Below are 17,819 nucleotides of genomic sequence, written 5' to 3' on the forward strand. Positions count from 1 at the left end.
CAAAAATTATAATTGAGACTTTATAGCATATATTGTTGGCGATAACTCGATAAGATGTTGTCTCCTGTTATTATAGAAATGATAAAAGGGGTGCAGGTAGAGTAAGAAGGCTGGTTGACAAGCGAGTGTCCTTCTGGACAAAACTGGACTCATAAATCAGCTCCTTGACTTTCCATTCTCGCGGTGCTGTCAAAGATCAATGGAAAGTAAAGTATTATATTATGGCAAGGATAGTTTGTACATGCTTCCACCACTTGTGCGTGTCACGTACGTACGATAGATGGATTCTTCAAAAGCACGAATAATCCACGGATAATGAGAGAGTTTGCGTGTGCGCTGGAAGAAAGTTCATCCAACAATTTATTACACGTGCCAAGACGGTCAAAACCTTATTCGAAACACTAATAGTCCTCCTCTGTCTCCCGAAACCTCTGTGCGTAGAACATTGGCAAGGTATAGAAGCCATTTTTATCTGTAAAGGATTTTTTTGTCATCCGATCGGATCTTTACGCTAATCTGACATTTGTAACCGAAGAATCTAAAAATCATCGTCGAGTAACACTTTGCCGAGAGAAACTTTACTCTCTAAATGTTAAAATGCTTTTTGCAAATGGTTTTATCGTATTTTCGTTACGCGTTCTAATAAATGATCATTGGTTCATAGGAATGGTCGGTTATACTTGATATAATTCTGCCATTTGCTCGATTATATTTCTTCTTTATATACAATTTACACTCTTTCTCGTATAAAAAGAGTAACGGACAAATAACTTGCGGATTTTAGAAAAGAATCTTCTTTAAATATAGTAAATGAAAGGATGGGGAACAAAAAGTGGAGAAAAGGTGCTTGATCGATCGAGAAGCAATTTACACGGAGTTTTAAGTGGGATCGAGTGAGTACTAAACGTATTCGATTAAGTTGATAATATTCGAGACAATCAAACGAATATACTCTAACAGCAACTATAATATATATATATATATATATATATATATATACACAACACCTATCAAGAACTTATTATGCAGTAATATCTTTCCAAAGTCTATTGGCTTTTCAAGACAAAAACAATAAATGTTAAAAAGTTCAACGAGCAAAACCGAATCTAGTACACAATTACAAGAGGCTATGAACTAAAAACTAAAATTTCTTACTTTAATCTCGTTATATCTATATAGCAGTGGTTGTTTTGCACGTAACGATGGGTTATAGGTGCTAAGGATAAAAGTAAAAAGATTTTTAATTTCTCGCAGGAATTTGAATACGAGTAAAATGATGGTGATGATTGCGATAAATCGCAATCTACTTTAGTCCGTCGACAGGTTTGTTAAAGGTCCCTTGAAGGTTCGCTGCACGTTCGTTACGCCTTCGTTACACGTTCGTTACGCGTTCGTTAAATGTTCGTTACTCCCTCTTTAGAGCGTCGATGAAGAAACAATGTTTAATCTGTTGTTGGTAATCTTTGCGTTTGACGAGTGTACAGCAATTTTCGCTATATATAAGATGATATCGGGAAGGGGCACACTGTATATCTGTCCGGTATCGGCGGAAAGGTTGGCTTTAGCGCGCATCGCCGGCATCGCGGCCATTAGGTTTCTCGCGTTGAGAGATAAAATCTCCTCGGACGTCTTTATACAGCCGGCAAAGGGCTTACAAGCATTTTTACTCGCACGGATAGCTATAATCTTCCTCTTTGCCATTGACGCCGCTCATGCCAGGCCAACACATACGTATAGTCAATTTCGTCTATTGACACTTACAATGGCATCACGCGTATATGGTTACAATCTCTCACCGAATCTACAACAATAATTACCCACTAACACCTTTTATTCGATACGACTGCGCCGATTCACGCAAAGCATCTACGTTACACCTATAATTCACGACGACTAATAAAAGTCGAATCGATGAAATCCTCGCGAAATCATTAATTATCACTTGTTTTAATAACGCAAGAAATTCGATGGTCAGGAAATTGTTTATTTATTTTTCTGGAGTAAATGGGATTGTTGGTGTGTTAAAATTTGTTTTTTAGGTTGAAATTTAATTTTCCTTGTGTATGGATAGTTTGAATTATAAGTGTGTGTGTGTGTGTATGTAAAGCAATAGGAAAATGAGTATTAATAATTGTTTGTTTCGATGGCAAAAGTGCATTGTACGTTCGTGCATGTTTATCGAGGAGGGCGTAAAAGTCTCTTTCAAAGTATATAAGAGAATGTTACGCGTAGTCAGAGATTCTAACGGCATTCTACAAGGCAGCTCCGAAAATGAAAGAGGGCGCCCGTTATAGTAGAAGGGAACTCTCGCTTGACTAAACACGTGACTGTTAATCTGCCCAACACTCGTCTATGAAGAGGCTAAAATTACCGAAATTCCCATTAGGCTTTTTCTATCTTCGTGATTTTTTTCACCTGGAGGAATAGTCGAATGATCGAAAAAATTGTATTACGAGTCGATCCGAGGAAAGATTGAAGAGAGGAACACGTGAGTTTTTTTCCCCATAATCGTGTAAATTTCAAGGTGTTGAAGTATATTGGGAGAAAGAAACTGGCTGTATAGAATTTTCGGCTTGAAAAGGATCGAAGAGAAAACTTAATGACTGGCTGTAAATAGCACGAGAACGTGGATTCCGTCGGTTTCGGGACTCGGTGCCGTGTCCGAGGATAATGCGAGGGTGAGAAGGATGAAATATACACGTATGCGAAAATAATATTGCAAATAAGATTTTGTAGCGTATAAACTCATCTGCAGCAATTATCAAATAGGTGAGACGAAAAATCTGCAAGCTGGCAAAATGATTTCTCAAGAGAAACGACTAAGCTTTCGATTTATGAGATCACTATCGATAAAATGGAGAAATCGTTTGTATTACCTCATACGACACGTAGGGACACTACATCCTATTAATAACCAATAATCCACTTAATATTATGTTGAAATCAGCCAAGCGCAAAACTTACCTAAATTACAATTGGAATGAGTTGCTACAAGCGTGACTGCAGTGCAGTAAATTATTTGAAACGCTCTCGAGAAAGATAACTGGAAATTGCAGCTAAACTTACGTTGTTTGCTAATTATCTACTAATTTTGGGCCATTTGGAGGTACTTAAACTGATTTGCTTTTCATAATTTTTATGGTGTCTTATAATACGATTCCTGAAAAGGAGCGTTTTATTACACTTGTTTGGTGATCAATTTTCTGTTTGAGCAAAAGGTGACAAGCTTTCATTGAACCGGAATCAGTTGGTATACAAATGTGATAATTTCGAATTAATTAAGTTACGATTTTATTTACATATAACTGTTATGTGAACTCATCATAATGCCAAAAAGATATTTAAATTATTCATGAAATATTTTTATGAGGCTTTAAAATTTCTAGTATTATTTATCAACGCGTTAGATATTACATGTATATATATATACCTACTAGTAAGTGTCGCCATACGTGAAATTAAAAATCAATAAAGTTTTGACGTACTAATTAGAATTTGCTTCATTCTATTAATAGCATTTTAATGGCTTTAGCAAAGGGATTGATTTCTAATAAGTACATACTTTAAAGGTTGTTTCATTACACAAAAATGCATACCTAGACATTATAAAACGACTTTCTAAATTATTTCAGATTACAACGATAACTCTATGCAATGATATGCAGAAAAATGCAATTAACGCAAAGCAGCGCGAATTTTTTAAATAAAACATGTTCAAATGTTACACTTTAGTTTCTAAGTGAAATTATCGCAATTTCGCTAAAATACTTTGCTCCTACGAAAAAAGAACAAGTTTCCTCTCAGTTTGCAGCGTGACGTATATTTAGAGACTCTGAGGAATTCCTCAGAAGTCACCGTATAGGGATGGAGTGAAATTTTAGTCAGGACGATAGAAAAGTATGAGTTGACGAAAATACCATGAGAGAATAATCACATTTTCCTAAGCATTTACCTAAATTTATTTCGTACAGTTACGACAAAAAAAGCAGATATCATTTTATCCATATTAGAGTAGTATAGACTGTATATAATGTTCCTTAAAATATATAATACAAAATAGTAAATCTGTTATACAAAAAAAGTCACTGAGAAAACGATAAGAAAGATTAATCATTTGGTTTTGAAGAATAAGAGAGATTAGAGATAAGTTTAAAGGTAAGTGAAATCGCACCTCGACCTCGATGACGGTGGTCATGTCGACGTGGGGCGCGTAACAGAGCGCCAGCTTGTCTGCTGTTGGCGCTTCCGTTCGCGGCGGAAACATCCCGAGGATCTCCAGTTTTATCTATTCCTTGATTCTCTCTCTCTTTCACTCTGGTTCTCTCTCTCTCTCTCTCTCTATCTCTCTCTTTCTTCCCTATATACCGCAAAGCCTTCTTCAACACCCTCTTCCAACACAGTTTCTATCCTTCCCGCACATCACGAAACACGTCTATCACTTTTTCCCCACCTTACAACCAATTATTCTCCTTATCCCCAATCACACCACTCCAAAAAATCGTTAAATCCATTCAACTAGCCTGCTGTCACTTTTTTTTCTCTTCATATATCCAAGAAAATGCACTGCACTGCGTTTGCTCTCCTCGAGTGAATCGGAGGGATTGGTAGAATGGGTAATCGTGGGAGAAACTTCAAGTTAACATGATTTTGCCATTGTCGTGTTTTAGCCAAATGTAAGCTGAGCGTGAGAGCGACGAGTTCTTGCGAGGCGGCATTTCGAATACTTTTTCATAATCGTTCGATGGTAAAAGATAGGAGCAATCACGCGACATAGCACCGAGGGATGATTGGTCTAAAAGTTGACAAGTTTTGATAGGTGCAGTATCATGTTTATAGGAGCACGATATAGAAGAGTGAAAATTTGACAGGCGGCCGAAAGTATCAGTCTCGATCGACGAGGGAAGACCGACTGACGCGGGAATGCCAAGAAGGAACGCGATAACGGAGCCGTGTATGGGGAGTAGAAAATAGGGGAGGGGAACTGAAATCGAGGGTGCTGCTTTCTACTCTCGATTGGATCTTTCCTATCTCCGGATTAGTGGGAGCCACTCTTCTATCTTTCATTCATAATATTATGATTTCTTGTCGTACGGGAGATACGTCATGTAAGACACACAATTCTATATTTATCAAGAGAAAATTCATGTTTCACGTTTCATTTTAATTTTTCACCATCAACGATAACCAGCATCGCCCAAAATCGATCGACCACACTCGAAAATCAAATTTTAATAAACAATCTATTTTCTTACAAAAAATACCAGCAAACATCCGCTGAAAAGCAAAAATAGGACGTTGCATAACATTTACACTAGAAATCTGTCTCTCAAACCTTCTATGATGGCTGTTGAAAAATCAACGTAAAAATACAGCCTGAACAAAGGTTAACCGAAGAGGGACGATGAAAGGTAGGAGGTTTCGTTTGGTCAATGGGGAACTTTGAAGTTACTGTGACGTTATACCGATAAAATGGGTTTATAACGAATCAATGCAGGTGTTTTCTGAACGTAGGAGAGATTTTCAGACGGGGTAGGTTGAAGAACCGATGCAGAGGAGAGCATCGAGGTTTGGCAGAGCGAGGAACAGCTGATCTTTGGTGGTTCAGCGGCGCGAGTGTCGCGAGCGTCGCGGCTGAGTGACTAACGTAACGTCGGGAGCGTCGTACGTTGGTTAAGCGAGGACTGAGAAGCGAGAAGAAGAAGAAGCATCGAGCGTTCTTGGGGCGGGAGTTGTACTCTTACCGGGAGAGCCGTTGCTCTTCGTCGCTACCACTACTCTGTCTCACCACTACCTCCACTACTACTGCCACTACCACCACCACCAACCACTTTTCACCCTACCCTTATGAGCGCAAGATTCGCCTGCTCCGAATTTTACCCGCGGGCTGTTCACCAGCACGTGCTAGCAGCTTCTGTTCCTGCTGCTACTGCCTGGGTACCCTAGCCCCCCCCCCCCTCTATTTCCACCACCTAGAGAATCAAAGAGAACTCTACGCCCTCCTCGACCAGTCGCTGATTCGTCGTTTTCACACAAACGCCTCGCCTATTTCTTGAATTTTCTCACGTTGAGTTAGGCTGTGACGTCAAACTGGAAATATCAATTATGATTTTATATTAGGAGTAAATTGAGAGAAATCTTATGTTCTTTTTTTTTATATATAGGAATATAATGTATAAGCTATATAGTGTATGAAAAATTAATGTGGATTAATTTGAAATTTCTTATGAATAATTATTTAAAACTCTATATATTAGGTTTTCCGGATAACCGTGATGAAAGAATTTGCGACGGCTGAGGATAGTGTCGCGTCGCGCATTTGAACGGTCGAAGCGCGGCGCGTTTGGATTGGACGCGATTGAACGCTTGTCTCGACTCTCTCGTCTCTCCGTTCTTCGTAAGCTCGTTCGCTCGACCACGTGGAGCTAATTCCGGCCCCACCAGGTGCGCAGACCTCACGCGAGGGGGCGTCTCCGAATCGAACCGAGAACTCGCTCAACGACCACCTACCGCAAATTCCCACTTCTCTAACATTACTTTAAACTACGCTAATATTTCCTGAGAAAAATATTCTAAAAACCCCAATCTTCGCGGAGTTGAGAAAAAATATTCATCATCCGAGAAGGAACAAGTTGATGAAGATGAGTGGACAAAGATCCTAAGGACGATTAACAGGAACGCGATGAAAAACAAGTTAAATTTCTGGATGTAGATGAACTGTACTTTGATCATTTCTGCGGATATAACAAAAACAATTGTATAATATATAGCATATATCTCGCTGGTTTTATCGGCGAGTATTTGATCAATGATGAAGAGAGGGATAAAGAGTGTTTTAGTAGGGACGTAGGGCTCGAAGATAATTCGCCAATCACGTGACCATTTTCGAGCGACTGATTAATCGTGCACCTTTCGGTGGGTCAAGAGGCGCGGAACGTGAAGTCTCAGAAGGAATGGATTGAAGAATGGAGGGGGGGGGAGGTGAAGAGGGGAAGGGGCACATTGGCCGAAATGAAGTAACGCCAACGTGTTTATTATATACACATATACATATGCGTGAAAGAAAGCCGCGGGCAAGATTAACTTCCTTGTTCTTAAACCTACCTCTATACCATCATCCTGTCATCCCCACGTAACACGAATTATTTACTAGACCAATTTCCCAGCCAATGATATAATGGTTCCCTTGATCCTCCACTGTACCCATCAATCTCCCTATATTCCAACATGGTCAATGAAACATTCTTAAAACTAAAAGTTTCTTCACCTGTTTATTACGTAACACTCGTTAAGTGTCTTATTCCATCCAAATCGGTTGGTATTGATAAGCAAATGAATTTCAAAATTATACTAAATAATTGGTGTAGCCGAAGAAACGGCGAGGTGTGAGAAAGTAAGAGTGCTAGAAGAAGAGAAGAAAGGGAGGAAGGAGTTCTAAAAATGGAGTAATGCTCGAGTATCTGGTAGGAAATGGCCGCGAGCTGTGTAATAGTCGCTTACTTCTCCGTCTCTCTCGTCATCCTGTCATCCCGATGCAACAGGAATTTACCGAGACACTTGCTGCAACAAGCTTTGAAGCTTGTCCGCCAAGTTTCTACCGCTTATCTATCATTTTTCTCTTTCTCTGATTCCCTAATGACCGAACGAACGTTACTTGTAGTACGCCACCGAGAAAGCAGAGAGTTAACTGGAGCAAGATCTGAATTAAGATTCGAAAACTGTATCAGCCATTAATCAATGTAAACTGTTGAATGAATCGTGCGAAACTTTCGTCATAGCTATACAGTATTCTTAGCAATATACATATCAATATAGATATAAAAACTTGATATAAGGTACAAAACCGGTAAAGAAACACTGTATTGTATTCTTCGAGCACTTGTAAATGAACGATACGAAAGAAGATTTAAAAACTGATTGCATGGTTTAAAAATAATTAACGATCATTGGACATTTTGGAGGTAAGAAATATTAATGGAGTGTGAGAGGGAGTGATAAGGGCCGTTTACGTTGTTTGTTTTATAGTAAAGGTATGCAGCGATATTTACCAATTGTTGGAATAAAATGGTCACAGGGAGAGGGTCTGTAGGGGAGGGGATAATAATATGCGGATATGCGTTAAGGAGAGAAAGAGAGTCGAAAGAGAGAAAAGACTGATAAAGTTAGTGAGAAGAGAGGAGAAGAGCCCTCTCCCCTCCCCTTTCCCCTGGTAGGATCGGGAAGTCGCTAAACGGCATTCCAAGCGGACCATCCAGCGCCACCCAACGGTAACCAACGCATGACGCCCTTATCTTACACTTTGCTTCACCGCTCCTTTCCTTTTCTTACTTTACCCACCTTGCCTTTTTTGCCTCGTCTCATCTCATCTCACCTCACCTCACCTCGCGCATTACTCAACGGTTTACCAGCCTCAGATTCGGAGAGAGACCCATACTCTCGACTCTCGACTCGCGCACCGATTTTGGCACATTGAACCAACACACTTGAGAACCCTCCACGTCCATTCATATCCCATTAAGAAACACACACCGGGAAATGTTTCTCCGATCTATTTTAATGAAGGCTTTGCCTGTCTACCACATAAAATCACATCTACATTCTCGTATAATTTTGTCATTTGAGAGCCCACTAGATTTCCTCTTAGCTCAATTATATAGCGTAGCATATAGAAAAGGTGTGTGTGCTCGATACTCGAAAGCAAAAATAATGCTCGAAAACGTCAGTTTTATATATCGCTCGATTTGCGATAATAAAGATTCCTGAGAGGAAAATGTCAGATTTTAATGCGAAGAGTGACTCGCTGGTTTTCAATTGTGTATTTGGCGATAAGGAGCAATTTGATAAGTTGCTCAACCACTGGCAAGTATCTCCGGTGAGACGTATACTAATTACGAACCGATTTTGGCACTATACTACGTCAACGAACACACATGGATTTGACACAAATACTGTAGACACACGCTCGACGTTCATTCACATCCCATTAAAAGATCGGCCGAGAAAAGTTTGGCCTGAATAACTTCTTTAATGAGCCGATTAAACGTTTACTATCGCCTCTGAAAGATCGAGGGACGATTTTATTCTCCCTGCGATTGTATATACAATGTTTCTATACTAAATATTAACCCATCTGTACACGCTGTAATCTTTGGTCCATCGCGCCACTGAAAAGTGTACGCGAATATAATGTTGTATAAAAGTGGGTGGTCCGATGACCAAAGGATCAACTTTGCTGCGCCGGAAATCCTTAAGACTCTTAAATACACCTGTAGTATGCGTACACCAGCTATATGCATCTTGCGTGTCCACTATAATTATAGTGTCCCGGCATAATTTAACACAGAAACTTGTCGATCTTTCGTACCCGCCCGTTCCGTCGATCAAAATCCTTTGGAGCTTTTATTAGTCCCCGAATAACGGGGGTTAAAACGCCTTAACCGAATTATGCGTGTCTCGTATCGGAATAAATAATAATAAGTAATCGATACATTACGAGCAAGATACTTCTTCGAGTTATCTTTTTCGATTTGCACGAGTTCCTGTTGCAGCTTTGTTGATAAGCCATCTGAATGTAATCTTATATGTGTATACTATATATAGGTGATATAACTATATACACTGCTTTCACGTAGGCGCAAGAGCGGTTGAAAAGTTTGATAACCATAAATGCAGAATTCAAGATTCGCTTAGCATTTTCGCAAGAATGCCGGCTGCTAATTTTTATAGCTTTACCCGGCAATGCCAAATTCAAAGCTATCGTAGATTTTATGTGCGTGCATGCACGTTTGAGAGAAACAGGTTTTTGTAAGATAGAAAAAATAATTTTTAGCTTAATTCATTCGTGCTCCGTGGCTATGGTATATTTCGTGTAACGCGTTTATAACGCTGCTTCGTCTTAAGCATTAAAATTAACTCTCGTTTAACGTACGGGAAAATACTTAAAGTTGATATGCAGCTCTTTTTCTGCTTTGTCACTCGACCCTTGCGTAACGCGAGATTCTGTCAGTCGATTTCGATTTAATTAAACTTCAATGAAACATTTTTGCCCCTATTGGAAAAGAAAGATTAATTTGGCATATAAATATCAACAACGTGGTCTTTGATCTCGGAAGCAGTAAATAGCTATACCCGCGTTTGTTGTTATTGTTAGATAGATAGATAGATAGATAAAAGGGTGGACAAGAGGGTAGGGGGAGGGGGGGGGGGCTGAAATCGAAAACGAAAACTCATTGAACCAATCGCGAATAATTATAGCGCATTGATCGTTCGAGAAATTTCTGCATATCATCGGGCAAAGATTAAGAGGAAGCGTCCAGGTGTCTGGCAAAAATTACGATTCGCAGACACTGTCATATAGAATCTGTCTAATCTTAATGATGCTAGATTTATGTGTGTCAAATTCGAACGTATTAAAAAGCTGTTTGATCCTAATGATTTTCTAGTTCAGCCACGATTCCGAAGCAATTCTTTTTCTCCACAATGTATAAAAAATATTCAACGTGACATAGATTTAAATAAAAAGATGAAATCGAAGGGAGGGTGATGCGTGTGTCGGTGAAGTTATGATACCGTCAGAAGCGGTAAACGTAAATTTTCTTAGAATAGGTGAGGAGTGGGAGGAGGCGGAGGAGGGAGGAGGGGGAGGTGAAGAATAGGATAGAAAAGGAAAGGACGGGGTAGGAAGTATATACGAGGCACAGCGATGTCGTGATTGTGAAGACTTATGCGTGCCGGGTGAAGTTGATCACGAAGCGCGAGTATTCTCTCGGTCAAGGGGCTGAAGGGGGGAGGGGAAGGGGGAAATCCCACATTAGATCCGTCCGCATCTGCGGCAAGCCGCGGCTTGCGCTGCAGTTACAAGCAATATTGTCCTGTGGCCGGTGCATAAAACTCACTGAATTACCGCCGGTCAACTAAGAGACATCAGCGAACAGGGATAAAAGCTATTCAAACCTATATACATTTCCACTACTCCCCCCTCTCACATTTTTCACTCTTTTCGCGACCCAGCGCCTTCCATAAACCTACTTTATCGTTTCAACGTTAAAAATTGATTAGCATCGATGATACTTTGGATTTATATTTAAATCCGATCAACGTTCCAATAGGTGCATGGATTTATGGAATCATTGTTTGAATTTGATTTTACTCTTTTTTATTCTGCACGATCCGGATGTTTGACCGATTGCCAAATATTCGATATCAACAGCTTATCCTTCCAGTAAATCAAAGAAGAGACGAATCGTGATTTTTGCGGTAGAAGCGCGTAGAATATAAAATGTATGGTCCTGGGTGGATTGGGAGAACAATGATACGTTCACCGTTAATTTCAGTCGATGCTGGAGCCAGGAGCGTGAATTTGTTCTTTTTTCCTCTTTCGCTTCTGGCCGATCAAGACACGGGCACACATGCTTGGCGGTATGAGGCAACAGTCCGGTCCAGAGGGTTCAAGTTAACGGGACTCGAGTCGATCGTACGCGCGAGTCGTACGGCTATACACGCGCGCACACACACGCAAACAAACACTGAAATAAACGTAGGATCCAAGCAAACGTCCACTTGCCGCGCACTCTCGTATTTGTGAATCACGTACGCGTAATTCTGCGTTAACCGCAAAAACGATTTTACAAAAAGAGAAAAATCCTTTCATTACTTGAAATTGCAACGTGACACATTTCATTCGTCAAGACTTTTCTAATTTCATCTATAGTCTCATCTGTGTAGAAGTACACTTGAAGACTCGTTTCTTGAAACAATTGCAATGGTCCTTGCTTATGCTCCTCTACTCATGATTACGAGATAATTAAATTGATTTTTAAAGAGTATGAATTATAATTGCGATATAAATAGAAATATTTTTTAACGTACGAACAATTCGACGAGAGTATATATATACATCAGTATAAATAAATGAAAACGTGCAATTCTCAAAGTCGACAAATGAGATTTGACACGAGCAGCTGGATTACCGTAAAGGAAATCCCAGCAGGCAAGATTTTCTGTCATTTTCAAAATGGTTAGAAGCATTTTACGGGTTAAAAGGTGAACGGCCACGTAAGGTATCGTCTCTTTGTGAGCATTAAAATGCAGCAACGGAGGATATTAATTTACCACCGCCGAAAGGCCAGGTTTATACGCGTAATAACCATTAAGGCGGTTTAATAAAATATGTGGCCGCATCGAGACCAGTCCGTGCCAGTTTACAGCCGTCTCGTGAGAATCCTCGCAATATCGAACAGCTTATGACAAAATGACGAATGACGAATACCGAGTTCCAAGGATTGCCAATTTTTCACGTTCGATTCTCCACGAGTATCGTGCTGGAATCAGGAAGTTGAATGTATTTCCCTCGAGTATCCTATATAGCATTTGCACCATGTTTATATATGGTATAAAATATTTCGTCCAACGATCCCATTTTACTACTTTTGCCCCTTGTGCAACACCAGCCTAAAACCTCCGCTCGGTGCAAATACTTTTGAAAGCTGTAACGATCTGCTTAATTTGCAAAACGATTTTCTTCGATAATAAAATCGATTAAATTACCAGTGGAAATTTCAGCCTTGTCTAAATACACTTATAATTGCTACTAGCGAAAATTTCATGCATATTATACGTTATCTTGCTTTAACAATGAAATTATGGGGAGCTTTTTCCTCGTAAAAGTTTAACGAGCATTTCGGAGATAGAGATTACCGATTGGCCAGTGGAATTCAATTACACCGGGGGAGAGAAAGTACTTTGCCGAATATGGCAGGGAGCACTTCAAGTGGTAACATTGTCTCACCTGGAGTAAAAATATGTACCGTCGAAACTAGTCGAGGAGAATGCGCTCGCGCGCGCGAGCGCGATAAAAATTAATTCAGCAAGAAGGTATCGTGTCATTACCTCGAAAGCAAGACATCTTGTTAAACCAACAACCGGTCCTTTCTCTCGTCGCTTTCGCTGCCAACGTTCGTCAATCTGTGATTTCTCACCGTTAATTATCAGCCGTCCTCTCGCACGTGTATTATATCCTATATACATGCATATATAGTAACATAAAGAGGAACACTCGAAGGTGGTTAAGCGTTGAGCCAATCTATGCAATAATACAACAATAGCACCTTATTATGGCAAAAACAAATATTCCAATTGGTCTTATACATATACATTGCACGTTTTTTTTTCACCGTAATCCTAAACGAGGACTAATAAATATTGGGCTAGTTAAAGAGATGGGATGGGAAATTATTAATTGTGATATTGTACCAAGAATCCACGAGTTTTAAGCAGATTCTTGCGCGATGACTCGAAAGAATCGTCTCTGATAGGGTAGCAAGTATAGATAACGAGTGGGAAATCAGTAGAAAATGGCCGAGGTATACTGGCGATCCTTCGAGGACGAATGAGAATCGCCGTTAAAACTTTGCATATCAATTAGACCGTGTTATGCTAATGTAGCTTGTTGTTTCAGTGTGGGTGTCACGTGTATACCGAGCGATCGTTTCCAACATATAACTGCGATATTGACTGGCCGCGTGGCTCATTGTGGGCGGTACCGAACAACCACGAGTGTGCTAACCTGCTAGTTTATCATAGAAAAAAAATCTTCTAGCAGGTGGACGTTATTATCCTGGTCTGACAATTTTTGTTTAATGATTTTTAGTTACCGGTGATACGACCTGATGCGAACAATTTTTTATTTTATGATGATCCTAGGGACAATTAGAATCGATCGACAAATGTGAATCTCACACGTGAGGGACTCTGGCGAGTGAAAAGATAGAAGTTGGGATGGATGAGTAACGACAGAATCTCCTATATACAAGGTGTGCAACGCACAGCTGATTCGTTTATCGTGAAAGTGTCAGCGACGTTTGACTCGCTTGTCTCCAATTGCGGCTGTGTCGATCGCGTCAGGACTGTCAGTAATTTAATAAGACCTTAACGGCTTTTCCATGATAACCGCACCGAGCGTTGATGCTTAAAACGAGCGATTTTATTGCGTTATTGCTACATGCAAGCACGCATGCTCTCCACTACACTCGCTTGTTTGTCGGTCTATAACGTAAACTGACGTAAGAAATAACGCGCTCTCTCTTTTTATTTCAACCAAGAAAATTCTTATCTTGCCTAATTCTTTAAATTCTTGTGACAATGGTATTATAAAAAAAATGAGGGAACTACAGATTTTTAAATATAGTATTAACGATTATTCAGTTAACGATGATATGGTCTTTTTAATATATAAAACACGAGGATTCGTTTAATTGTAATTAATTAAATTAAATGGTGTATGAGGTATTTTAGCTGTCTTGTATTTTAAGGAGTTTCTCGCAGCAGTGGCTACCCAAGATGCTTTGTTTTCCCATCGATATATAACTCCGGCTATACTTTGGAGTCGGCTGACAAGAAACAATCTCTCTGAATTGAAGAGAAGAGCTCCTTTCTCCGTACTTCCGCGATGCCATCGGGATAGATATCCTTGGCTAGCCATTAATCGAGTATGACAGTGAGAATCGATACTATCGTGGTTTATCTCTGCAAGCCTGTTTCCGCGCCACAAAATGCATTTGGTCATATAGTCGATCTCATTTTTTTGTTACGAATATTCATCTTATCCTGCATTTTATAGAGGATTTTCATTTTGTTAAATTTAATTTTCATCACATATCAATATAATTTTATAAATTCGATTATAGTAATATTTTGTGCTTAAAAATATGTTGGTGTATATAATTAAGATATTTCACAACTTCCTTCAACATTTCCAAATAAATAAACAGAAAGAAATCAGGTCTTCGATGCTCAAAATCCGTTAGATATGCGAGGTGCTTATTAATGATTTCTCTTGTTGCCGATGAGAAAAGGAAAAACTATCGCTGATAAGAACTTTGTGCTATTCGAAAAGCTCTAATGGATCGGTTTAGTTTATGGTTATAATGTAGCAAGTTGCAGCCTACTTTGATCGGTAACAGGTTCCACGCCCTGTTCTTTGCAACTTGCCAGCAATATTTAACCGTTTCAGATGCTACGTTCTCATTCTCGCGTCCCTTGCCTGATGTGGTCGACCTGCTTATGGTCCCAAAAACCGGAACTATCATTTCGATGATTGCCTATGAAACGAAGGAATCATCTTGTCCCAAAGCTCGTCCAATATGAAATGCACACATAAAATCTTGTTGTGTCACGCTGAAAAAAGTTTGTGAAGAAAAGTACATGTGGAAGGAGAGAGCATTTATTTTCTTAGAGAGGGTTTGAAAATAATTGTTACTAATTATGTCATTTCTGGCTAATCGTGTAAACATTTATGTAAAATTGCGTAATATTTCAAGCAGTGTTCGGTTAGGGTTATGGAGGAATTCCGTGATCGATGTTAAAAGATTGATGGATAGATTTAGCGAGAGACTGGTCGGAAACCACCTACTCGATCGAATAACAGGTTGCATGCCCTGTCGTATAAGAGCCAGCGGCAATATTTAAACGCAGGCCTCTGAAAGTGCGTGTGTACGCGTGGAAGCGTGTGTTCGTTGCGTTGCACGTGGATGGATATAGTAGTGTGACCAGGCACATGTTAAATACATGAGCCGAGCGACGTATAGACAAATAGGTTTCAGCGATATCCATCGGTACACTTTTATTGCACATTTACTAAGAAATTTGCTACCTTTACATATACAGCAAAGCTCCGCTTTAGATGGAAGTTGTTTTGCCATGTGTCACCGATACATGCTCGTTGCTCTTAAAGTTTGTTTACTTCTCTCCTGTACAAATCCGTGCGCAGTCTGAAACTTGTATTCGTTGTGATATAATTTCATAGTGTGTTCCATCGAAAACCGCCAGCGGCCATCGCTCGACATTCACGCAACTTTCTTTCTCCACGGAACTCAATCAACGATGCATGGATTTATCTTTGGCAATGCCCCAAAGCTATGAGAAACCCCTTCTTAAACTTGTGTGCTTTATCCTATAACATTACACCTCGTGTTAAACCTTTGCAGAAAAAAGACCTACTCGACTCTGGATCGAACCTCAAGATGACGCGTATTCTTATATTCCATCTTCGTTTCTCTTGGCTAATTATTCTTTCCCGAAACGAGCCAATTAAGATAAAAATCGTTAAAACCGTTTGCATCGTAAAAATTAAAGTTTAGCCAATAATGATAAAAGAGGCAAATTTTTTACAACCCTATTTACGATAGAATTTTAAGGAAAGATAGGCTGGAAAGTGCAGGTTCCGCTTTGCTTTGCTCCCCTGGAGAAACGGTGTATGTACGTGTAAGCACTTTGGAAGCTTCTGTAAGATTTGACCAGGGTTTTGGCCGGTGTTCTCGACCCTCTCGTTATCTTTGCACTTTATACGCCTCGGTGACACCGTATCCTGACTTTTACGATGCGTACCGCACTCATGAATATTAATGCTCAACTTGCGCGCGACAATTTTCGAAATGCGGAATTTGCAAAAGAACAAATTTTTTCAAGCGACAGTATCAGCTGTGATTTTAATGCTGGAAAGCAAAGGAAATCTCTGCAAAATTCTAATTTTATTTTATTTACACAGGAAGTTGCTAATCTCTCGAGGACTGTCGGAGATATTTATTTTCTCAAACTTGTACATTGGATACACAAAGTTTTTCTCAATGGTATAAATCGGCACTTGTTAATTATTGTTACCACCTAATCCTGCTATCTCGTTTTCTATTTATAGATTCACAAACACATGCTGAAATAAAACTTGCGTAGTATAGGAATACGTTAAAAGAAAGTGACTTTCATTTTGCCTGCTTCTATAATTTTGGAAACAATGCCATTTTTTGTTGAACTTCTCGACAGTGTCTTATTATCTGCATGATAAGGGATTAGGATGAAATTATTTAGTGGTTGTTTATGAATACTAGAGAACTTTTTGATAAATTGAAAATGATCAAATTCTCGGCAGCAATGTTGAAAGGCAACGTGGAATGTTCGTGGGTTCTTTGAAGAGGATTAGAATTTATAAAGAATATTATTCATAAGAATATATAGTACACCATGATGAGTCCCATCGAGATGTTTATATAATATCTATTGATGTACGAGGTACCGAGTCCAAAGTGGGACGGCAAAAGGTTAATAACGGTTGTATCCGTGTGTAAGATGGGTTCAACGAGAATCGAAATGCTGCTGAGACAATGGGCGTTGTTCAAGGCTAATCGATATGCGAACAAAAGTGAGATTGAGATGAGTTCCATCAAGTGTATTACTAGCACACATACACGATAGTCAATGTAATCTAAGTTGAAAGGCGAAATCGTGACCCTTTCATCGTTATAACTAAGAAAGTCACACAAAGTAGGCTTTATTTTTCAACGCAAATTCTCAATATTATGCTATATCCTTGGACAATTAAAACGTTTTCTATCAACAATGTAGCATATATATTTTACTTCTTTCTACATTTGATAAGCAAAATCGAAGGACCTTTATTTTTTGCAATTGAATTAGTTTTTAAGAGTAAAGGCAATTTAAATCATAATTGTTAAGAAAAGAAGATATTTTGAAAAAGAATAATACCCTGAGATTGTTACGTATTATATGTATGCATGTGGTAAAGAAAATTTGGTCGGTCGTTGAGCTGAATTTCATGCGTTTTGCAAGCTTATTATTTCCTTTCTTGCCTTCCGCGCGCGAGTCGAGCCTTTGACGACTCTCACTCAAATTCTGGATGGTACCTTTCGGGTCCAGAGAACTTACTAATTACCATGTAAATTCAAGCCACGTTTATTAAGGTCATAATATATACGCCTTATTTTCTACTCGTTAACGCCGTCCACGAAAGAAGATGCACTCATGCCAAATTA

General features: G+C 39.3%; 1 protein-coding gene across 3 annotated transcripts in view; it reads right to left on the minus strand.

Annotated features, from left to right (window-relative positions):
- TfAP-2 (transcription factor AP-2) overlaps nucleotides 1–17,819 on the minus strand; it is a 139,507-nt gene that overhangs the window by 29,086 nt on the left and 92,602 nt on the right. For 2 of the 3 annotated variants that reach the window (XM_066739126.1, XM_066739125.1), the window contains exon 1: nucleotides 4,172–4,299. The exons of the other annotated variant lie outside the window; for it this stretch is intronic. In XM_066739126.1, coding sequence (XP_066595223.1) covers nucleotides 4,172–4,264 — 93 coding nt within the window. In that variant the 5' untranslated portion in view covers nucleotides 4,265–4,299. Of the gene's footprint in view, nucleotides 1–4,171; nucleotides 4,300–17,819 lie in introns of those variants that run through there. 3 annotated transcript variants of the gene reach the window in all.

The sequence above is a fragment of the Prorops nasuta genome, unplaced genomic scaffold (assembly GCF_024137725.1).
Source record: "Prorops nasuta isolate Cenicafe-Biocafe unplaced genomic scaffold, Cenicafe_Pnas_1.2 PNAS00019, whole genome shotgun sequence".
Taxonomy (NCBI): Eukaryota; Metazoa; Arthropoda; class Insecta; order Hymenoptera; family Bethylidae; genus Prorops; species Prorops nasuta.